Here is a 25,032-nt window from a genome sequence, read left to right on the forward strand (position 1 = left end):
TTGGTTGAAAAAACAAACAAATCAGATTATTTCTTAAATGGTGCGAGGTTGGGATGTGTTGTCGTCTCAAACAATCTTGGTGTCCTTGTTCATGAGAGAATGGCACTAAGTCATGATGCTCGTTTGGAGAGCCTATGCAGAGATAGAATCATAGTACTTCGACAGTGCAGAAGGAGGCCATTCGTCTCATCGGGTTTGCACCAGCCCTCCGAAGGAGCACCCTAACTAGGCCCACGCTCCAAACCTATCCCCGTAACCCCACCAAACCGTTTGGGCACTAAGGGCAATTTAACATGCCCAATCCACTTTACCTGCACATCTCTGGACTGTGGGAGGAAACCGGAGCACCCGGAGGAAACCCACGCACACACGGGGAGAACATGCAGACTCCGCACAGACAGTGACCCAAGCCAGGAATTGAACATTGGGCCCTGGCGCTGTGAAGCAACAATGCTAACCATTGTGCTGATCAGGAATCCACTGCCTGGAAGGCCGAAATGAAATGAAAATGAAAATCGCTTATTGTCACAAGTAGGCTTCAATGAAGTTACTGTGAAAAGCCCCTAGATGCCACATTCCGGTGCCTGTTCAGGGAGGCTGGTACGGGAATTGAACCGTGCTGCTGGCCTGCCTTGGTTTGCTTTAAAAACCAGCGATTTAGTCCATGTGCTAAACCAGCCGTTGGTAAATGAAAATTGCTTATTGCCACGAGTAGGCTTCAATGAAGTTACTGTGAAAATCCCCTAGTCGCCACATTCCGGAGCCTGTTCGGGGAGGCTGGTACGGGAATTGAACCCGCGCTACTGGCCTGCCCTGATGGCTTTAAAAGCCAGCGATTTAGCCCAGTGTGCTAAACTAGCCCTAAACTAGGAGCAGATTCAATAGTAACTTTCAAAAGTGAAGTGGAAGAATCTGCAGGGCTATCGGGAAAGAGCAGTGCTGTGGAACTGATTTGATAGCTTTCTCAAAGGGTTTAGTGTATGCATGATGGGCTAAATGGCCTCCTTGCGTGCAGTGGGATTCGATGATTTGAATTACTGTCCAAAAGCGGCAACAATGAATGGCTTCTGGTCGGTTGTATTTGTTCTGAAGTGTATATTCATATTCTCTTGCCAGTTGTGAATTAATTGGATCAATTAATCACTTGCAATGTTCATACTTTCATTCTTTTTCTCTTGTTGCCAGGCCTTTCTCTCTAACTTGGTGGAAGTGGCTGATGATGACTGGAGTTAATCTTTCTGGAGCGCTTGGAGTAAAATTTGTTGGAATATTTGTGATCCTTCTGGTTGGAATTAATACTGCCTGTGATCTCTGGCAGCTTCTGGGAACACTCAATATTTCTCTGGTAAGCAATTAGTCTGATAGTTTCAAGGGTTTACCATTTTGAAGCAAGATATAGTAAAAAGCCAGTCCAGTCCAAAGATGTACAGGTCAGGTGGATTGGCCATGATAATTTGACCCTCAGTGTCCAAAAAGGTTAGGTGGGGTTACTGGGTTACGAGGATGGGGTGGAGGCGTTGGCTTAAGTAGGGTGCTCTTTCCAAGGGCCGGTGCAGAATTGAAGGGGTGAATGGCCTCCTGCTCCACCGAAGAGATTTACCGGGATGTTGCCTGGTGTGGAGGGCATTAGCTATGAGGAGCGGTTGAATAAATTCGGTTTGTTATCACTGGAACGAAGAAGGTTGAGGGGCGACCTGATAGAGGTCTACAAAATTATGAGGGGCATAGACAGAGTGGATAGTCAGAGACTTTTTCCCAGGGTAGAGGGGTCAATTACTAGGGGCCATAGGTTTAAGGTGCGAGGGGCAAAGTTTAGAGGAGATGTACGAGACAAGTTTTTTACACCGAGGGTAGTGGGTGCCTGGAACTCGCTGCCGGAAGAGGTGGTGGAAGCAGGGATGATAGTGACATTTAAGGGGCATCTTGACAAATACATGAATAGGATGGGAATAGAGAGATACGGACCCAGGAAGTGTAGAAGATTGTAGTTTAGTTGGGCAGCATGGTTGGCACAGGCTTGGAGGGCGGAAGGGCCTGTTCCTGTGCTATACTTTTCTTTGTTCTTTGTACATTCTATGATTCTATATAGGCATTTTCAGAGCAGTTCCTTCATTGCACAATTATTTATTGGGTCAAGCAGCAACACAATTGCCAGAAATTTTCATAATAATGTAAAGTTGGAACTGAAATCTGTTTATATGGTGATTGTTGTGTACATGCTGTTGGGATAGATTGAGTTGTGTGTTAGAAAGCTAAGTTCAGACTGCAGTGTAACATCTGGTTTGTTTTCAAAGTGGTGAATAGGAGAAGAAACTAAGAGTGTTCTGGTCTCTGCAGCGTTGGAGTGGTGACTGTCAACTCATTTTGATTCAGGTTTGACTTCCCAGAATGGAACCATTATTGCAAAATATTCTGTCGTGGCTTCACTAACTTTGCAGGTTAATTTGTGTAAAAGCTTTAAGCGGTCCACTTTCAGCATAACTGAAACTAGATATGTCATTATAAAAGGGAGATTCAGACTTCCGTTGGTGGCCATGTAGTGAGTGGGCGCACATTTCGTGGCTCCTGCTCGAGGTGGAATTGCTTGGTCCTTTTTCACTCGTTTTAAGGGTTTGCTGGTGTGAGGTGAATGAGCATCGAGAAATAGAAGTGCTCTGTTGGTGGGGACGGCTTATGGCTTACCAGAGGAGAAGTGTAATGAGTTAGAACAGTAGACTGGGTGAGAGATTATTCGAGGTGTGACAGAGGAAAAGATGGTGGAGGAATCTGGGCGTCATTACCCGCCCAGTGGTGGAGGGATCTGGGATGGTGTTGCCCGCCCAGTGGTGGAGGGATCTGGGGTGGTGTTGCCCGCCCAGTGGTGGAGGGATCTGGGATGGTGTTGCCCGTCCCGTAGTGGAGGGATCTGGGATGGTGTTGCCCATCCAGTGGTGGAGGGATCTGGGGTGGTGTTTCCCGCTCAGTGGTAGAGGATTCTGGGATGGTGTTGCCCGTCCAATGGTGGAGGGATCTGGGGTGGTGTTTCCCGCCCAGTGGTGGAGGGTTCTGGGGTGGTGTTGCCCGGCCAGTGGTGGAGGGTTCTGGGGTTGTGTTTCCCACTCAATGGTGGAGGGATCTGGGGTGGTGTTGCCTGCCCAGTGGTGGAGGATTCTGGGGTGGTGTTGCCCGCCCAGTGGTGGAGGGTTCTGGGGTGGTGTTGCCTGCCCAGTGGTGGAGGATTCTGGGGTGGTGTTTCCCGCTCAGTGGTAGAGGATTCTGGGGTGGTGTTGCCTGCCCAGTGGTGGAGGGATCTGGGGTGGTATTACCCACCCAATAGTGTACTGAGCAACTGGTGGACATTTTGAACGCTAAATTCCAGCATCAGAGGCAGGGGGTCTCCGAGGACCTGATGAAGGTGGCGGAGCTGCTGAGGATGACTATTCAGAGAGTGTAGCAGAGGTTGGAAGTGCAGGGTTTGGTGCTCCAGAAGGTGATGGAGTTGGTGGGACAGCATGAGAACTGGCTGGCCTCGCTGGAGGCAGAGATGGTGCTCATAGCGGAGAGCCTGAAGAGGTTGAGGGACATGGTGGGGGACTTAGAAAATCATTCTACGAGGCAAAATCTCCAGATCGTGGGGCTGCCTGAAGGGATTGAGGGAACGCAGGGCACAGAGAATGTGGCAGATATGTTCGAGAAGTTGGCGGGGAGGGGGTCTTTTGCCCCCCCCCCCCCCCCCCCCCCACCCACCGGAGATGGATCAAGCGCACAGGGCATTGAGGAAGAGGCTGAAAGTGGGGTAGCCGCCGAGAACGTTGGTGGTGTGGCTGCATCATTTCCTCAACGGGGAGAAGATACTGAGGTCAGCGAAGGAGCCGAGAAAATGCACCTGGGAATGAAACATGCTGAGAATCTCCCAGACCTTGGCTACGGAGCTGGCCAAGTGGCAGGAGGCTTCAATCGGATCAAGGCTGTTCTCGACAAGGAAGGAGTGAAGTTTGGGGTCTTGTATCCTGCTCGTCTGTGGGTCACACACCAGAATCAAGGAGTTTTATTTTGACACGCCTGACGAGGCAAGTCAGTTTATGAGACACGATGGACTGGGAGGTGTGTGAGCACATTAACTTTGGAGATATTAATGTGGGGAATTTGAGTCTGCATGCTGAACGGCTTGGTGTATTTATTGTGTTTGAGCGTAGAGTGTGTCTTACTGTTTTGGGGGAATTTTGGGGGAAGGGTGGTAGCCTCGAGTGGGGGCCAGCAGGCTACTGGCTGACTAGTTAACGGGAGTGGGGGTTGGTCTGTGGAGAGAATTTTGAGGGGGGGGGGGAAAGGGAAGAGGAGGGTGAGCAATGCGTGGACCTGGGGTAGCTGGTTAAAGAAGGATTATAGTTGATCGGCAAGGGTGAGGAGCCCCCGACCCAGTTGATTGCGTGGAATGTTTGGGGTTTGAATGGCCCGGTCAAAAGGTCTTCCATTTCTGCACATTTAAGGGATTGGAAGGCGGACATTGTGTTTCTCAAGGAGACACTCCTGAAGCTGGGGGTTAGGGTTACAAGGCTGAGGAAGGGTTTGGTGGGGCAGGAGTTCCATTTGGCGTTGGATATGAAGACGAGCGGGTTGGTGGTGTTGGTTAATAGGGAGGCTTTTGAGGTGGGAAGAATTGTAAATGACTTTGAGGAGGGGGGGAATAGGTTTGTGATGGTGAGGTGGGAAGCTGGAGGAGATGTCGGTGGTGCCAGTGAATGTATATGCCTCAAATTGGGACAAAGTGGATCTTCTGAGGCGGATGTTAGCAAAGATTCCAGACCTGGACAAGGACCGGCTCATTTTGGGGGGAGGGGTGGCTAAGGGAGAGGTTCAGTGGCACGGTAGCACAGTGGTTAGCACTATTGCTTCACAGCACCAGTGTCCCAGGTTCGATTCCCGGCTTGGGTCACTGTCTGTGCGGAGTCTGCACGTTCTCCCAGAGTCTGCATGGGTTTCCTCCGGGTGCTCCTGTTTCCTCCCACAAGTCCCAAAAGACGTGCTGTTAGGAGAATTCGAATTTGTGAATTCTCCCTCAGTATACCCGAACAGGCGCCGGAGTGTGGCGACTAGGGGATTTTCACAGTAATTTCATTGCAGTCTTAATGTAAGCCCACTTATGACAATAATAAAAAGAGAGATTAAAATTTGGGGTTGTTGCCAGATGAGGTTTGTGAAAGGGTGAGGGTGGCCTTCCACAATTATGTGGAGCAGAATAAGATGGGAAAGGTTTCCGCCTCCACGTGTGGGAGGTGCTGAAGGCGGTGGTAAGAGGGGAATTTAGAAACATAGAAAATAGGAGCCAGGGAGGCCATTCGGCCTTTCGAGCCCGCTCCGCCATTTATCATGATCATGGCTGATCGTCCAACTCAATAGCCTAATCTCGCTTTCCACCCATATCCTTTGATCCCTTCACCCTAAGTGCTATATCTAATTACTTCTTGAAAACATACAATGTTTTGGCCTCAATTGCTCCCTGTGGTAATGAATTCCACATGTCGACCACTCTGGGTGAAGAAATTCATGTTTTGATCCTGTCCGAGGTTGATGGGGCTTTGGATGGAATTTTCAGACGCAATGCCAAGGATTTTGGGGGTAGAGGGATTCCCGAGTCCAGAGGTGGCGATATTTGGAGTGTTGGAGGATCCGGGAGTGCAAGTGGGCAGAGGGAGGGCCTTTGTCTCCCTGATAGCCTGGAGATGGATTTTGTTGTGCTTGTGGGACTCTGAGCCGCTGAAGGCAGGGGTGTGGGTGAGCAGCCTGGCTGCATTTGGAGAAGATCAAGTTTGCCATTCGAGGCCTGCAGGAGGGGTTTACCTCGAGGTGGCAGCCACTCATCAACTTCTTTAAGGAGCACTGGGTCGTCAGCTTGGGGGGGGGGGGGGTGGAAATCGGGAAAAGAGGGTGGGTGCTGGGGTGGCAGCGGGGTGTTTTGGTGGGGGGGTGTTCGGAGGCGTGCATGGGGGAAGGGTCTGTTGCCGTGGTTTCCTTGTGTATTTCTTGGTTATGTTTATATCTCAAATGCCTTGAATAAAATGATTTTTTAAAAATAAAACTGAGATGCCGAGGAATTGTAGAGTTCCAGTAATCCATATGGCAATTCAGAGTTTTGTTGCAATTGACTTTGAGCATTGGTGGACTCTTAAGTTCCGAAACAACGGTCCCTCTACCATACTCATTGAAAAATTAATACTCATGTTAAGAAGTAAAAGTGAAGTTCGAAGACTTTGAGTACCACCGGTTAGGTGATGCCATGTTGCATCCTCAAAGGTTTGTGGGAGGAGAGGGAGTCTAGAGGAGGTAGAGTTCACAGTTTTAAGGTTGTGGGAAAATCAACTTGAGTAAGACACTGTGATCAATCTTCATTTCAATATAATGAAACTAGGCAAGAGGCGGAACGTTTCGAAGTGCAAAGATGTAAGGTGTGGGATGGAACCATTGGAGGCAAGGTGGTAAGCTGAAAGCTGGTTATGCAAGAAGTGACAACATTAAAAATGAATTGAAACACAAATTTGCTGCTTCATCACACGCATGGCAACAATATTTGGCATTTTTCCCAGAGCAGATAAGACAGTGGCTTCATAATATTGTCACTGGACTAGTAATCCAGAAACTGAGAGTAATGCGGGTCCGAATCCTACCAGGGCAAATGTTGAAATTTAAATACCCTCTGAAATGCCACTCAGCATGAAGACAGTTAGGAACAGGCAGTAAATGCTGGTCCAGCCAGTGATGCCTGCTTTCTGTGAATTATTTATTTTAAAAACTGAGGCCTTGTGTTCTGAAGGAAGCTGGCAAAACAGAGTGGTTAAGTGGAGTAATTGTTACATTTTGAAAAGCTAGGTTTGTCTTTGCCTGATGAATGTATATTTTGTTGTTGACAGGTTGAATTTGGGAAACACCTGCTAGCACGGGTTTTGTGTCTCATCGTCCTGCCTCTTGTGTTCTACACAGCATTATTTGGGATTCATTTTTTAATTTTGAACAAAAGGTAAGTTTACTGTCTGTTCAAAATTAAACTCCCAACCTGTTAATGGTCCAGAGAGTGTCTTTTCCTCGCTTCAGATCCAGTTCAAACAAAGAATTTAAAGGTCTCCTTACCTTGGTTCCAATCCTAATTTTCCTGTCAAGCCGCATCAGTTCAGCTACTGAGAGGATAAATGTATTATCTTCTATTCGTTGTAAATGTCCAAAGTGAAATGAGTTACCAGTCGTAGCTGGATGGATATTTTTTAAAAATGTATTTATGAAATGGGGGTGTCGCTGGTTAGGCCAGCATTATTGTCCATCCCTAGTAATCCTTCAGAAGGTGGTGCTGAGTTGCATTCTTGAACCGCTGCAATCCCTGTGGTGTAGATACACCCACAGTGCTGTTAGGGAGGGAGTTCCAGATGTTGCCCCAGCGACAGTGAAGGAACGGCTGATATATTTCCAAGTCAGGGTGGTGAGTGACTCGGAGGCGAACCTCCCAGGTGGTGGGGTTCACAGGTATCTGCTGCTCTTGTCCTTCTAGATGGCAGTGGTCGTGGGTTTGGAAGGTGATGTCTAAGCATCCTTGGTGAGTTACTGCAGTGCATCTTGTAGATGGTACACACGGCTGCCACTGTTTGTTGGTGGTGGAGGGTTTGAATGTTTGCGAAAGGGGTAGCAATCGAGCGAGCTGCTTTGTCCTGGATAGTGTTGAGCTACTTGAGTGTTGTTGGAGCTGCACTCGTCCAGGCAAGTGGAGAGTATTCCATCACACTCCTGACTTGTGCTTGTAGACAGGCTTTCGTGGGGTCAGGAGGTGAGTTACTTGCCGTAGAATTCCTAGCCTTGGACCTGCCCTGGTAACCACAATGTTAATACTAATTTAGTAATATGTCATGAGGATATAGAACGATACAGCGCAGTACAGGCCCTTCGGCCCTCGATGTTGCTATGTGAAGGCTTCGGTGCTGTACTGAAAAGTAGTATAATCGCCTTGAAGTTGGATATATACAAGCAATTTTAGTTTTAAACTGTTTTTCTTTCATTCTTTCATGGGAATGGGTGTTACTGCCATTTGCTACCCATCCCTAATTTTACTTTATATATTTATTGTCACGTGTACTGAGGTACAGTGAAAAGTATTGTTCTGCATACATCGAGATAGATCATTCCATACATGAAAAAACATGGGACATACAATAGATACACAATGTAAATACATAGACCCAGGCATTGGATGAAGCATGCGGAGTGTAGTACTACTCAGTTGAGAAGATGTGTGAACAGATCAGATCAATCCATAACAGAGTCATTCAGGAGTCTGTTAACAGCAGGGAAGGAGCTGTTTTTGAATCTGTTAATGCGTGTTCTCAGACTTTTGTATCTCCTGCCCGATGGAAAAAGTTGGAAGAGTGAGTAAGCCGGGTGGGAGCGGTGCCCAAGGCAGCGGGAGGTGTAGACAGAGTCAATGGATGGGAGGTGGGTTTGCATGATGGACTGGGCTATGTTCACGACTCTGTAGTTTCTTACGTTCTTGGGCCGAGCAGGTGCCATACCAGGCTGTGATACAGCCCGATAGGATGCTTTCTATGTAAAAAATTGGTAAGAGTCAATGTGGACATTCCGAATGTTCTTAGTTTCCTGAGGAGGTATAGGCGCAGTTGTGCTTTCTTGGTCTTAGCATCAACGTGAGTGGACCAGGACAGATTGTTGGTGGTGTGCACACCTAGGAATTTGAAACTGTCAACCATCTCCACCTCGGCCCCATTGATGCAGTCAGGGGTGTGTACGATACTTAGCTTCCTGAAGTCAATGACCAGCTCCTTAGTTTTGCTAACATTGAAGGAGAGATTGTTGTCATTACACCACACCACTAGGTTCTCCCTCTCTCCATCCTTTACTCTGACCTATTGTTATTTGAGATCCGACCCACTGTGGTGTGTCATCAGCAAACTTGTAGATGGAGTTGGAGTCAAGTTTTACCACGCAGTCATGTGTGTGTATAGGGAGTATAGTAGGGGGGCTAAGTAAGCAGCCTTGCGGGTCCCCAGTATTGAGGACTTATTGTTGTTGTTTATCCTTGTGGTCTATGGGTCGGGAGGTCAAGGATCCAGTTGCAGAGTGAGGAGCCAAGTCCTAGGTTTTGGAGCTTTGATATGAGCTTGGCTGGGATTATGGTGTTGAAGGCGGAGCTACAGTCAATGAATAGGAGTCTGATGTAGGAGTCCTTGTCGAGATGCGCCAGGGATGAGTGTAGGGCCAAGGAGATGGCGTCTGCTGTGGACCGGTTGCGGGAGTATGTGAATTGCAGTGGGTCACAAGTTTAATGAATGTTGATTCATGCAATGGTGAAGGATCTAGATCAGCCTGGTGTAGTGTGCTGCAGCATAAATATCTATGGCTTCCTCAAGAGGAACATTGGTGAATAGGCCCGAAATGTAAATTGAGTACATGGACACAGCATCGCTATTGATATGCAAGTCCTGCATAGTTTTAGCAAATATGAGTTCTCCCAGTGAGCCAGAGAAGATACAGCCAGAGTGAGGCACAGCAAAGAGTGCGTTTGGGAATTTGAAGTGAGATGGGAATTGAATTGATTCGGTAAGCCTGTTCCTTTTTAAATTTCAGGAATTTAAATTAATCTAGAATAGTGCAGTGAAGGTTAACAAGGGGCTGCCCCACCCACTCTCATAACTGGTTGGCAGTTAACTGTCAGTCACCTTAAGCTACTTTGATCTAGAAGCAGGTGAGGAGGGAGTCAACTCGGGCCAATTTATAAGAGCAACTTTAACTCACTCCCAGTGAGTTCTCCCAGTGAGCCAGAGTGAGACACAGAGAAGAGTGAGTTTGAGAATTCGAAGCTGGGTGACGAGGAGGTGCTTTTTATCCTTGGTAAGTGACTGGTAAGGAGTTTTTCTTTTCATTTGTCTATTTAATTATTAATTTTTTTCTTTAATTTTTTGGAATTGTAGTTGGATAAGTTAACCTCAGGTTTCTGACATGGCAGGAGATCCCAGACCTGTGTCATGCTCCTCGTGTGCGATGTGGGAGCTCAGGGACACGTCCACTGTCCCTGGCTCCTTCACGTGCAAGAAGTGTGTTCAGTTGCAGCTCTTGTTAGACCGCATGACGGCTCTGGAGCTGCGGATGGACTCACTTTGGAGCATCCGCGATGCTGAGGAGGTCGTGGACAGCACGTTTAGCGAGTTGGTCACACCGCAGGTGAAAATTACTGAGGGAGAAAGGGAATGGGTGACCAAAAGACAGAGCAAGAGTAGGAAGGCAGTGCAGGTGTCCCCTGCGGTCATCTCCCTGCAAAACAGATATACCGCTTTGGATTCTGTTGAGGGAGTTGGCTCACCAGGGGAAGGCAGCAGCTGCCAGGTTCATGGCACCATGGCTGGCTCTGCTGCGCAGGAGGGCAGGATAAAGAATGGTAGGACTATGGTGAGAGGGGACTCAATCGGAAGGGGAATAGACAGGCGGTTCTGCAGACCCAATCGAGACTCCAGGATGGCATGTTGCCTCCCTTGTGCAAGGGTCAAGGATGTCTCGGAGCGGCTGCAGGACGTTCTGGGGGGAGGGGGAGGGTGAACAGCCAGCTGTCGTGGTGCACATAGGCACCAACGATATTGGTAAAAAACGGGATGAGGTCCTACAAGCAGAATTCGAGGAGTTGGGAGTTAAACTAACAAGTAGGACCTCAAAGGTAGTAATCACAGGATTGCTACCTGTGACAAGAGTTAGTCAGAGTAGGAATGTCAGGATAGATAGGATGAATGCACGGCTTGAGAGATGGTGCAAGAGGGCAGGAATCAAATTCCTGGGGCATTGGAGTGTGCAGTGTTTGCTAGTGCTGTTGGGGAGGGTTTAAACTTTTTTTAAATTTCGAGTATCCAATTCATTTTTTCCAATTAAGGGAAAATTTAGTGTGTTTAATCCACCCAGCCTGCACATCTTTGGGTTGTGTGGGCGAAACCCACGCAAACACTGGGAGAATGTGCAAACTCCACACGGACAGTGACCCAGAGCCGGGATCGAACCTGGGACCTTGGCGCTGTGAGGCAGCAATGCTATCCATTGTGCCACCGTGCTGCCCTTTTGCTGACTCAGTTAACCTCTCTATATCTATTTGCAAACTCGATTAACCTCTTTATATCCTTTGCAGACTTAAATAACCTCTCTATCTCTATATCCCTTTGCAGACGCTCTAACTCCTCTTGACAACTTACTTTTCTGCTTATCTTGGTGACACCAGCAAATGTTGCTCTTCATACTTCCCTGGTGTGGGCTGTAAATAGTTGAGGCCCCAGCACTGGTCCCAGTGGCACTCTACTTGTTCTAGCATGCGAACCTGCAAAAGACCCATTTACCCTTACTCTGTTTCCTGTTAGCTAACCAACCCTTTATCCATACCAACATGTTATACTCTGCATGATGTAATCTTGTCTTGTGTAATAAGCATTGACATGGCACCTTTATCAAATGCCTTCTGGAAACCCAACTGCATCAAACCTACAGGTTCCCCTTTATTTGTCTTGTTTGTTTCCTCTTCAAGAATGTCTAACACATTAGTTATGCACAACTTTCCTTTCACAGACCGATGGTGACTCTGCAGGCTCAAATGGTGATTTTCTGAGAATCTTGCTACAATCTTCTTGTTAATGGATTCTAACAATTTCCCTCTGACAGATGTTAGGCTAATTGACCTGTCATTTCCTGCTTTCTGACTCCGTCCGATCTGAATAGTCATTTTCCAATCCACTGGGACCATTCCGTAATCTAATGAAGTTATGAAAATTATAGTCAGTGTAAATAGATTGGGGCATCTGACCACTGCATCTGTTCATCTGCAAAATGCACATGGAAATGACCCTCCACCCTCTCCAGTGAGGGTGATGGTTAGCAGGAAATGGGAGGTCATACTGTTGTCATTATTTCTCATTTCCTAACAGAGTAACTGCGTGAAAACAATGCAGACAGAACACAATGCCTTTGATCGGAGAACAGTGGTGATTGTAATTAAGTGGATTCAGAAAGATTAATGCTCATAGCAGGATTGGAAACAACTTAATAATGTGTTAGCTTTCGGCAGGGGGTCATCGCAGGACAGTCTGTCACTTTCTGAAGTCCTGGAGCCTGGCAGAATCAGAGGCTGGTAATGAGTGCAGATTATGCCCAGTGAGTGTATTGTGGTCCTTTTGGTCATTAAAGAATGAAGTAACTATGTCATTGGATAACGTTTCCGCTTTATACTCAAACAGGAATTACTGATTTTGGCAGCTCACATCTTTTGTTCTTTTATGTCCTTACAGTGGTCCTGGAGATGGATTTTTCAGCTCCGCATTTCAGTCTCGTCTGATCGGTAACAATTTGCACAATGCATCGATGCCAGAGTGTATGTGTTCCTTATATACTAACTGTTTGGGGGGATTGCTGAAATAAGTAGCAAGCTGCATTCACCATTCTAATATATCCTGGACAGATCATTAACTGAAGTTGTAAACTGGAATGGTGCCTTAGAAAGAACAAAGAAAAGTACAGCACAGGAACAGGCCCTTCGGCCCTCCAAACCCGTGCCGACCATGCTGCCCGACTAAACTAAAATCTTCTACACTTCCTGGGTCCGTATCCCTCTATTCCCATCCTATTCATGTATTTGTCAAGATGCCCCTTAAATGTCACTATCGTCCCTGCTTCCACCATCTCCTCCAGCAGAGGGTTCCATGCACCCACTACCCTCTGTGTAAAAAAAACTTGCCTAGTACATCTCCTCTAAACCTTGTCCCTCGCACCTTAAACCTGTGCCCCCGAGTAATTGACCCCTCTACCCTGGGAAAAAGCCTCTGACTATCCACTCTGTCTATGCCCCTCATAATTTTGTAGACCTCTATCAGGTCGCCCCTCAACCTCCTTCCATTGAGAACAAACCGAGTTTATTCAACCGCTCCTCATAGCTAATGCCCTCCATACCAGGCAACATCCTGGTAAATCTCTTCTGCACCCTCTCTAAAGCCTCCACATCCTTCTGGTAGTGTGGCGACCAGAATTGAACACTATACTCCAAGTGTGGCCGAACTAAGGTTCTATGCAGCTGCAACATGACTTGCCAATTCTTATACTCAATGCCCCAGCCAATGAAGGCAAGCATGCCGTATGCCTTCTTGACTACCTCCTCCACCTGTGTTGCCCCTTTCAGTGACCTGTGAACCTGTACACCTAGATCTCTCTGACTTTCAATACTCTTGAGGGTTCTACCATTCGCTGTATATTCCCTACCTGCATTAGACCTTCCAAAATGCATTACCTCCCATTTGTCCAGATTAAACTCCATCTGCCATCTCTACGCCCAAGTCTCCAAACGATCTAAATCCTGCTGTATCCTCTGACAGTCCTCATCGCTATCCGCAATGCCACCAACCTTTGTGTCGCCTGCAAACTTACTAATCAAACCAGTTACATTTTCCTCCAAATCATTTATATACTACGAACAGCATGATAGGCATAAAGAACCAAGCATTACAGATAGACTAGACAAGTATACGAAGTGTATGGACAAAGTCAATAAGGAAATCAGAGAGGGTATGAAAAAAGATCAGCAAGTAAAGTTAATGAAAACCCAAGATGTTTACCAATATATATTTTTTTTTAATAAACAATTTTATTGAGGTAGTTTTTGGCTTTATAAACAGTTACAGACATCATCAGAAAGGAAGCAAAAAAGGCAAAAATGTGCAAACATCCACGTACTTTCAATACTTCCACCGTAACATATTGCACAAGCCCGCTCCTCTCCCACCGGTACTACCCGCCATATTTTCCCTCCTACTCTACTCTAACCCCCCCCCCCCCCCCCCCCCCCCCCCCCCCCCCCCCCCCCCCTGCTGACGCTCACTCTCCCGCAAAGAAGTCAATAAATGGTTGCCACCTCCGGGTGAACCCCTGCACAGAACCCCTCAAGGCGAACTTGATTTTTTCCATCCCCAGGAAACTCGACATGTCCGCAAGCCACCACTCCGTCTTCGGGGGCTTTGAGTCCCTCCACGCCAATAATATTCGTCGCCGGGCTATCAGGGAAGCAAAGGCCAGCACATCGGCCTCTTTCTCCCCCTGGACGCCCGGGTCTTCCGAAACCCCAAAAATTGCCACCCCTGGGCTCATCACCACCCTTGTTTTTAGCACCTGGGACATGACCCCCGCAAATCCCCTCTGCCCACAGCCCATCCTCCATTTCCCCGCCTAGCTCCTCCTCCCATTTAAGTTTCAGTTCCTCTGTCTGGGACCCTTCCTCCCTCATGAGCACCTTATAAATACCCGAGAATCTACCCTCCCATTCGTCCCTCCCAGAGACTATTCTGTCTAGGATCCCCATTGGCGGGAGGCGCGGGAAAGATGGGACCTGTCTACGAACAAAGTCCCGCAACTGTAGGTATCTAAAATCATTTCCCCTTACCACCCCAAATTTCTCCTCCAAGCTCCTCAAACTCGCGAAGCTCCCTTCCAGGAACATATCACCCACCCTTCCCGCCCCTGCTCGCCGCCATACTCGGAACCCCCCATCCATACTGCCGGGGGCAAACCGATGGTTGTCGCAGATTGGCGCCCAGACAGACGCCCCCATCTCCCCCACATGCCTCCTCCACTGGCCCCATATCCGCAGGGTCGCCACCACTACCGGGCTGGTGGTGTACTTGGCCGGCGGCAGCGGTAGAGGAGCCGTGACCAGGGCTTCCAAACTGGAGCCCCTGCACGAAGCCGCCTCCACCCGCTCCCAAATAGACCCCGTACCCACCATCCACTTCCTTATCATAGCGATGTTGGCCGCCCAGTAATAATTGACCAGACTCGGCAAAGCCAGCCCTCCCTCGCTGCGGTTCCTCTCCAACATCGCCTTCTTTACCCGCGGAGACTTTCCCGCCCAGACAAAGCTCATGATCAGCCCGTTAACTCTTTTGAAGAAGGACTGTGGGATAAAGATCGGGAGGCACTGAAAAATAAACAAAAATCGAGGGAGGATTGTCATCTTTACAGTCTGCACCCTCCCTGCCAGCGACAGCGGGAGTGCATCCCATCTCCGAAACTCTCCCTTCATTTGCTCCACCACCCTGGCCAAATTTAACTTATGCAGCCTGCCCCAGTCTCGTGCCACCTGGATTCCCAAATACCGGAAATTTTCCTCAACCAGCCTAAACGGTAGCCCTCTCAATCTGTTCTCCTGGCCCCTTGCCTGGACCACAAACATTTCACTCTTGACCGTATTTAATTTGTATCCTGAGAACTGGCCGAACTCCCTCAGCATTCCCAGTATAGTTCCCATCCCGGCCACTGGGTCCGACACGTACAGGAGCAGGTCGTCTGCATAAAGAGAAACCCTGTGTTCAACCCCGCCCCTCACCATCCCCTTCCAACCCTCTGCGGCTCTCAGCGCCATCGCCAGCGGCTCTATGGCCAGCGCAAACAGCAGCGGGGAGAGCGGGCAGCCCTGCCTGGTCCCTCGGTACAACCTAAAGTACTCCGACACTTCTCTGTTGGTCCTGACGCTGGCCCTCGGGGCCTGATATAATAATTTGATCCAATCCACCAATCCCTCCCCGAACCCAAACCGTCCGAGCACCTCCCATAGATAGTCCCACTCCACCCGGTCAAAGGCCTTCTCGGCGTCCATTGCCACCACTACCTCCACCTCTCTACCCGCCGGGGGCATCATTATCACGTTGAGCAATCTCCTCAGATTGGCCGCCAGCTGCCGACCTTTCACGAACCCCGTTTGATCCTCCCCAATCACCTCCGGTACACAGTCCTCCATTCTCCCCGCCAGTACCTTTGCCAGGAGCTTGGCGTCTACATTAATCAGGGAGATTGGCCTGTAGGACCCGCACACCTCCGGGTCTTTACCCCGCTTCAATATCAGAGATATGGTGGCTTGTGACATTGTCGGCGGCAGGGTCCCTCTGTCCCTTGCCTCATTGAAAACCCTCGCCAAGACCGGGCCCACCAGCTCAGAGAACTTCCTATAAAACTCTACTGGGTATCCATCCGGCCCCGGGGACTTCCCCGACTGCATGGCCTTTAGGCCCCCCAATACCTCCTCTACTCTAATCGGGGCGCCCAGCTCTTCCACTTGCCCCCCCCCCAACTGTTGGGAATGTTAACCCGTCCAGAAACCTTTTCATCCCCTCCGGTTCTTCCGGCGGCTCCAAAGTGTACAGCTTACGATAGAAGTCCCGGAATACCCTATTCAATTCTGCCGGATCCTCCACTTTGCGCCCCCCCTCGTCCCTCACTCTACCTATTTCCCTGGCCGCCTCCCTCCTCCTGAGTTGCTGCGCTAACAGTCTGCTAGCCTTTTCCCCATACTCGTACACCACTCCCCTCTCCTTCCTAAGCTGTTCCACGGCCCTGCTCGTGGATAGTGCCCCCAGTTCCGCCTGTAGCCTCCGCCTTTCCCTGAGTAAAACCTCCCCCGGGGACTCCGCGTGCTCTTCATCTATCCGGCCCATTTCCCTGACCAATCTATCCATCTCTGCCCGGTCTGCCTTGGCTTTGTGGGCCCCAATTGAAATCAGCTCCCCCCGAACTACTGCCTTTAGCGCCTCCCACACGGTCGCCGCTGAGACCTCCCCCGTGTCATTCACCTGCAGGTAATTTTTTATACATTTCCGAAGCCTCTCGCAGATCCCCTCCTCCGACAGCAGTCCCACATCTAGCCTCCATTGCGGGTGTTGATAACTCGCTCCCCCGAACTGCAGGTCCACCCAATGCGGGGCATGGTCTGAAATGGTAATTGCTGAGTATTCCGTGTTCTTTACCTCCCCCATACAGTCCCTGCTTATTACAAAGAAATCTATCCTGGAATATACTTTATGGACGTGCGAGTAAAACGAGTAGCCCCTTCCTGTTGGCTGTCCCTCTCTCCAGGGGTCCACTGCCCCCATTTGCCCCATAAACCCTTTCAGCTCCCTTGCCATTGCTGAGAGTCTACCCGTTCTGGGACACGACCGATCCAAAGTCGGGTCAAGGACCATGTTAAAGTCCCCTCCCATTATTAGCCTGCGAGAATCCAGGTCCGGGATCTTCCCCAGCACTCTTTTAATAAAGTCCACGTCATCCCAGTTCGGGGCATATATATTCACCAGCACCACCCTTCTCCCCTCCAGTCTGCCCCGTACCATCAGGTATCTGCCCCCCCTGTCTGCAGATATGCCCTCTGCCTCAAATTGCACGCGCTTGTTGATCATGATTGCCACCCCTCTGGACTTCGAGTCCAAGTCCGAGTGGAAGACCTGGCTAATCCAGCCCTTCCTTAGCCTGGTCTGGTCTAACACTTTCAGATGTGTCTCCTGCAACATAATTACGTCCGCCCTCAGGGCCCGCAAGTGCGCGAACACCCGAGCCCTCTTAACCGGCCCATTCAGTCCCTTGACGTTCCAGGTGATCAGCCTGGTCGGGGGGCACATCCCACCCCCCCCACCCCGCCGGTCAGCCATAGCCTTTCTCGGGCCGGCCCCTGACCCGTGCGTCGCGCCATTCCTGGCCCGCCCTTTGGCTGCCTCCACCCTCGACCTCCTTTCCAGTGCCTATTTCAAGTCCCTCTCCCGTCAGCAGAACAACCCCCCCCTCCCCTAACCCCATCCCCCGATACCCCCACCCCCGCCATCTACTGGCTGTAACTTCCCCCCCCATCTGACTTCCTTGACTAGCCAATCTGCTAGCCCGGTGACTCAACACTCCGGCGCCTTCCTGTCCCATTCCCCTTGTTCCCCCGTCCTCCTCCCCCCCCCCCCACTGGGGCAAGCCGGTTCCAGTGTCTTCCACGAGCTGCACAAAAAGCCCAAACGGGAAAAAAAAACATAAAAAGGGAAAAAAACCACAGAAAAAAGAGAAAAAGCACATAAATGTCCATGCACAAAGGAAAGAGTCTCAAATGTTCCGCTTGGCCCCTTTGGCCCAGCAAACCGTTGAGCAGCGGTCCAGGCACATTCGGCGTTCCTTCCCACAAAAATCCTCGAGTCCTAACTCGCGTCCTTGGGGCCTCCTTTCGGGACCAGCCCCAGGTCCCTCACAAAATCCATCGCTTCTTCGGGCTCGGAGAAGTAGTGGTGTTGACCCTGGTGCGTGACCCATAGCCGGGCTGGGAACAGCAGACCAAACTTCACGTGCTTCTTGAACAGCACCTCCTTGACATTCTTAAAGGCTGCTCGCCGCCGAGCCACCTCCTGGCTTAGATCCTGATAAATGCGGAGAACACTGTTGTTCCACGTGCTGCTCCTGGCGCTCTTTGCCCACTGCAGCACCCGCTCCTTGTCCACGAACCTGTGGAACCTAATCACCATCGGGCGGGGGGGTCCGCCCGGCCGACCCTGCCTTGCCTGCACTCTGTGTGCCCCCTCCAGCTCCAGCGGTCGTGGAAAGGCTTCGGCTCCCATCAGCTGCTTCAGCAGGTCTGCTACAAACACTGCAGCATCAGCTCCCTCCGCCCCCTCCGGGAGGCCGACCATCCTCAGATTGTTCCTGCGGACTCTATTCTCCAGCTCCTCCACTCTGTCCAGCAGTCTTCTCTGCCGCTCTTTCAGGCCGTCCACTTCTACCGCTGCAACCGTTTGCGCATCCGCCTGCTCCTCCACCGCCTCTCCCAGCTCCTTAACTTTAACATCCTGGGCGTCCAGCCTCTGGTTCAGCTGATCCACCGCTTTCTGGATTGGGTCCAAGCTGTCCCGCTTCAGCGCTTCAAAACTGGACTTCATTACCTGGAGCATGTTATCCAGCGCCAACTGGATTGCTGAGTCCGGGGTCCGTGTGTCCGCCATCTTAGGTCCCAGGTAATTTTCTTCAGGTCCTTGTCTCTGTCCCTTTTTCTCCTTCTTCTTCTGCCTTCTGGAATCCCGCTGTTCCATATGCCGCAGCCCGCTCCTCAGCGCCTTCGCTGCCGCTTTCCTTTGCCCAGCACCTTAAATTTTTCCCCCCTCCTGGGCATCTGAAGTGGGTCCAAGCTGTCCCTCCTCAGCAACTCCAAACTTTTTTTTCCCTTTGTCCTGGAGGAAGGAAGGTCCGTGGGTCCGCCATCTTACCCTTCAGGTCAGCTTCCTCCTTGCCTCCGTCTCTCTCTCTTTTTTCCTCACCTGCTGGCCTCCCACACTTTCATTTTCTGCAGCCCGCTCTCCTCTTCTATTCCCGGCAGCCTTTCTGCCGCCTCCGTGGTCCCGCTATCGCAGGGAAACAGCTGTTCAGGCCCGCCGGAGTGAGAGCCCACCGAATGTGCGGCTCACTCGGACATCGCCGCCACCGGAAGTCCGTTTACCAATATATTAATGGTAAACGGTTAGTTAAGGAAAATGTTTGACCTATCAGAGATGAAAAAGGGAACTTGTGTGTAGATGCAGAGGCTGTGGGAAGGGTTTTAAATGAATATTTTGTCTCCCATGTTCACAAAGGAAATGGATGATGCAGATATAGTTGTCCAGGAGGAACACTCTGAGATACTGGATGGTATAATCATAGAGAGAGAGAGGAAGTACTCGAAGGGTTGAAATCCTAGAAAGTTCATAAGCCGCCAGGGCCAGATGGATTGTTTCCGAGGCTACTGAAGGAGGTCAGGGAGGAGATAGCAGATGCTCTGAGGATGATTTTCCAATCCTCACTAGACACAGGGGAGTTACCAGAGGACTGGAGAAATGAAAACGTGGTTCCATTGTTTAAAAAGGGATCGAAGGAAATGCCGCACAATTATAGGCCAGTTAGTCTTACGTCAGTGGTTGGCAAATTAGTAGAATCAATCCTGGGAGACAGGATTAACTGTCACATAGAAAGGTATGAACTGGTCAGGGAGAGTCAGCATGGATTTGTTAAAGGAAGGCCTGGCCTCACAAATTTGATTGAATTCTTTGAGGAAGTGACAAGAAGGATTGATGAACGTAATGCAGTGGATGTGGTGTACGTGGATTTTAACAAGGAATTTGACAAAGTCCCACATGGCAGATTGGTGAAGAAACTGAAAGCCCATGGGATACAGGGCAATGTGGCAAACTGGATAAAAAGTTGGCTAAGTGACAGGAAACAAAGGGTAATGGTCGATGGCTGCCCTTGCGATTGGAAAGTTGTTTCAAGTGGTGTTCCACAGGGCTCGGTGTTGGGACCCTTACTGTTTGTGTTGTATATTAATGATTTGGACGTGAACGTGGGGAGCACGATTGGGAAAAGATTGGCCGAGTGGTGGACAGTGTAGAGGATAGTTATTATCTTCAAAACGATAGAGATGGGTTGGTGGAGTGGGTGATAAAGTGGCAGATGGAATTTAACACCAAGAATGTGAAATTACGCGTTTAGGGAGGTTAGAATTATAGGGAATACGCAATAAATGGAATATACTAAGAGGTAAATGAAGTGAAAGATCTTGTTGTACAGGTACACAGATCCCTAAAGACAACAGTTCAAGGAGACAAGGTCATAGACGTTTACAGCATGGAAACAGGCCCTTCGACCAAACCTGTCCATGCCGCCCAGTTTCCATCACTAAGCTAGTCCCATTTGCCCGCATTTGGCCCATATCCCTCTGTACCATCTTACCCATAGAATTGTCCGAATTAAGAAAGCATTTGGATTTGTTTATTGTCACGTGTACTGAGGTACAGTGAAAAGTATTTTTCTGCGATCAGCTGAAACAGATCATTTAGTACATGAAAACAAAAGAAAATACATAAAAGAGCAACACAAGGTACCCAAGTCAACACATAGAACCAGCATCAGGTGAAGCACACAGCAGTGTAGAATTAATCAGGTCAGTCCAGAAGAGGGTTATTTAGGAGTCTGGTAACAGCGGGGAAGAAGCTCTTTTTGAGATTGTTCGTGCGTGTTCTCAGACTTTTTTATCTCCTGCCCGATGGAAGAAGTTGGAAGAGTGAGTGAGCCGGGTGGGAGGGGTCTTTGATTATGCTGCCCGCTTTCCCCAGGCTGCGGGAGGTGTAGATGGAGTCCATGGATGGGAGGCCGGTTTGTGTGTGATGGACTGGGCTGTTTTCATGACTTTCTGAAGTTTCTTGCGGTCTTAGGCCAAGTAGTTGCCATACCAGGCTGTGATGCAGCCCGATAGGATGCTTTCTATGGTGCATCTGTAAAGGTTGGTAAGAGTCAGTGTGGACATATAGAATTTACTTTGTTTCCTGAGGACGTAAAGGTGCTGTAGTGCTTTTTTGGTGGGAGCGTCGACGTGGGTGGACCAGGACAGATTTTTGGTGATGTGCACACCTCAGAATTTGAAGCTGTCAACCATGTCCACCTCAGCCCCATTGATGCAGACAGGGGTATTTACAATACTTTGCTTCCTGAAGTCAATGACCAACTCATTAGTTTTGCTGGTATTGAGGGATAGATTGCTGTCGTTAAACCACTCCACTGGGTTCTCTATCTCCATCCTGTATTCTGACTCGGTGTTGTTCGAGATCCGTTGTATAAAATTACTCCACCGCCATTTGCATATTGCTAGCACTGTGGATGTACCTACACCACATGGACTGCAGCGGTTCAATCCGGCAGCTCAGCACCATCCTCCCGAGGGAAAATAGTCCCACATGGCAGATTGGTGCAATAAATGCTGGACTAGCCAGCGATACGCAAAAAGCGGTGGAGTAATTTTATACAAATCTCTAAAGGAAGTACCCCCTTAGAAAGTTGCCAATTATTTGGATGGCTGGCAGTCTTGTGATGCCAGCAGTGCCAGAGGAGAGTGTGGGCAGTACTGGGACGACAGGCTGTCCCACTACACTGAGGAACTAGTTCAGTCCAAGGTTAGAGGCCTCGTTGGAATGGAGGCTGGGGTAGGGTTAAAGGAATTACTTTGATTGTAGGTAGCCTCTGAATGGTCCAGGAGCTCACAAAGGATGTTTCCCTGCTTATTCCAATACCAGCTCACACAGCTAATGCTGCTGCCTTTTCTGCACGGCATGAGTAGAGTACCAGCAGCAGCAGGATGAGGCGCTAGGGGCATGTTGTGCTGTAAATTTATGGATGGGTCAGGGATGAGTGAGCAGGCAATGGGATAGTCACCCACTGGATTTTGTGTGCTAGTGATTCCAAATAAACCTGTTGGACTTAAACCTGGTGTTGTAAGACTTCTTACTGTATCCTTGAGTAGTCAATGCCTTTCGAGGTGACAGTTTATCCAGTCTCTCAGGATTGATTCTAACAATTTACCCACCACCGAAGTAAGACTAACCGGCCTATAATTGTTTGGCCTTTCCTTCGTACCCTTTTTAAACAACAAAACCACATTTGAATATTTCCAATCCTCTGTTAAAATTGAAAAATAATGCTCAGAGCATCTGCTAATTTCCCCTCTGAAGTCCTTCAACATCCGAGGAAACAATCAATCTGGTCCTGGCGACTTATCCACTTTCAATTCAAAGATTCCACTCCAACACGCAGGCGCTATCCAAGAGCAGGAATGGGTCATTCAGCCCCTCTAGCCTGTTTCACCAGTCAGATTATTGCTGATTTCTTATCTTAAACCTATTCCATCTCCTTGACTACATCTCCTATGGGCAGCACGGTACCCTTGTGGAGAGCACAATCGCTTCACAACTCCAGGGTCCCAGGTTCGATTCCCGGCTTGGATCACTGTCTGTGTGGAGTCTGCACATCCTCCCCGTGTCTGCGTGGGTTTCCTCCGGGTGCTCCGGTTTCCTCCCACAGTCGAAAGATGTGCAGGTTAGGTGGATTGGCCATGCTAAATTGCCCTTAGTGTCCAAAATTGCCCTTAATGTTGGGTGGGGTTACTGGGTTATGGGGATAGGGTGGAGGTGTTGACCTTGGGTAGGGTGCTCTTTCCAAGAGCCGGTGCAGACTCGATGGGCCGAATGGCCTCCTTCTGCACTGTAAATTCTATGATATCTATGATAATTCTATGATAACCTTACTGCGCAAACATCAATCAATTTTAATCTTGAAATCTTTATTGTGTTGGAGACTTTTTTGTGGGAATAGTTCCAGAAGAAATACTAACTGGAAAAGGGAGGCTTATGCCAGATTTAGAGAGCTCAAAACAGCAGAAGCCCGAGAGGCGTAAAGAATGTGCAAAAGCAAATTTAAAAAGGAAATTAATAGAGCAAAAAGGGGATATGAAAGGATGCTGGCAAAAATATAGGAAAGTCCGAAATTGCTTTACAAGTACATTAAGGGTAAAAGGATAACTAGGGAAAGAATGGGGCCTATTAAGGACCACAGTGGTAATTAGTGTGTGGAGTCGGAGGATATAGGTCGTCTGGCAGGCTTAAAAGTAGACAAATATCCAGAACTGGATGAAATGTATCCCAGGCTGTTAAGTGAGGCAAGGGAGGAAATAGCAGGAGTGCTGGCAATAATTTTCAATTCCTCTTGGGCCACAGGAGAGGTGCTGGAGAACTGGAGGATAGCCAATGTAGCACCATTATTAAAGAAGTAGGGAGGGATAAAACAGGAAACTACAGACCAGTCAGTCTAACCTCAGTGTTGGGGAAACTTTTGGAAACAATTCTGAGACAGGATGAATCTGCATTTGGAGAGACAGATTAATCAAGAACAGTCAGCATGGTTTTGTTAAGGGGAGGTCATGTCTGACCAACTTTGTTAGCTTGTTATTTACAGCACAGAAGGGGGTCATTTGGCCCATCATGTCTGCATCGGCTCCCAACAGAGCAACCCAGCTCGTCCCATTCCCCAGCCCGATCTCCGCAACCCTCTAAATTCATCACTTTCAAATATATATCCAGCTCTCTTTTGAAACCTCCTATGGAATCCACCTTCACCACTCCCTTAGGCAGCGCATTCCAAACCCCAACAACTCTGAGTAAAGAAGTTTCTCCTCATCTCACTCCGAGCTCTGTTGCTGACCGTCTTGAAATTGTGACCCTTAGTCACTGACATCCAACTAGTGGAAACAGAATATCCATCTTTTCCCTGTCAAAATTGTTCAGAAGTTTGAACACAATGAGGTCACCTGTTAATCTTCTCTGCTCCAAGGAGAACAAGCCCAATTTCTCCAATCTTTCCCTGTATCTAAAATTCCTCATTCCTGGTATCATTCCAGTAAATCTCCTCTGCACTCTCTCCAGGGCTTTAACATCCTTCCTTGAACAAGGTGCCCAGAACTGAACACAATATTCAAAATGTGGTCTGACCAATGATTTGTAGAGGTGCCGCATCACTTCCTTGCTTTTATACTCTCTGCCTCTATTTATAAACCCAAGAAGGCTATAAGCCTTCTTAACAACTGTTTCAACTTGTCTGGCCACCTTCAGAGAATTATGCATTTGAACCCCGAGGTCCCTCTGCTCCTGGACTCCCCTCAAAGTTGTACAATTGAGCCTGTATTGTCTCCCTGTGTTTCTTCTACCATAATTCTTTACCTCCCATTTAGCTGCATTGACGTTCACCTGCCAGGTGACTGCCCATTTGGCCAACTTGTCAATGTCCCTCTGATGTCGCTCAGCGTCATCCTCGCAATTCATTATTCTCCCTCGCTTAGTATCATCTGCAAATTTAGAGATTCTGCCCTCAACACCCACCTCTAAATCATTTATATAAATCAGAAAAAGCAAGGGTCCCAACACTGGGCTCTGGGGAACACAACTTTCAACTCGTCTCCAGTCTGAGAAATGCCCATCTATACCTTCCCTCGGTTTCCTATCACTTAGCCAACTTTCTAATCCATGCTGCCACAGATCCATCAATCCCAAACATTTTTAATTTGCTGACCAACCTGCCATATAGCACTGTATCAAATGCTTTCTGAAAGTTCAAATGTACAACATCCACAGCATCACCTTCATCCACTGCCTGGTCACCTTGTGGCAAAGGCATATTGACTGTCTAGTATTAACTTATTTTTGTATATTTATCTTATCTCTATTATGGCCTCCTTCAGTTTTCCCAGTGTTGATGTCAAGTTGACAGGTCTGTAGTTTCTTGGGTTATCCTCTGCCCCACAATGGCGTCACATTTCTCCGGTCAACTGGGACCAAACCTGTGTTCAGAGAGGCCTGGAAAATTTCTGTAAACAGCTTCGCAATATGCTCCCTTACCTCTCTCAGC

At 48.8% G+C, this 25,032-nt stretch overlaps 1 protein-coding gene across 5 annotated transcripts in view; it reads left to right on the forward strand.

Annotated features, from left to right (window-relative positions):
* Nucleotides 1–25,032, forward strand: part of pomt2 (protein-O-mannosyltransferase 2) — a 142,154-nt gene that overhangs the window by 65,165 nt on the left and 51,957 nt on the right. For all 5 annotated transcript variants that reach the window (XM_038821607.1, XM_038821568.1, XM_038821598.1 and 2 more), the window contains exons 6-8: nt 1,186–1,345; nt 6,888–6,994; nt 12,288–12,370. In XM_038821607.1, coding sequence (XP_038677535.1) covers nt 1,186–1,345; nt 6,888–6,994; nt 12,288–12,370 — 350 coding nt within the window. The remainder of the gene's footprint in view (nt 1–1,185; nt 1,346–6,887; nt 6,995–12,287; nt 12,371–25,032) is intronic.

Source organism: Scyliorhinus canicula, chromosome 2, assembly GCF_902713615.1.
Source record: "Scyliorhinus canicula chromosome 2, sScyCan1.1, whole genome shotgun sequence".
NCBI classification, from domain to species: Eukaryota; Metazoa; Chordata; class Chondrichthyes; order Carcharhiniformes; family Scyliorhinidae; genus Scyliorhinus; species Scyliorhinus canicula.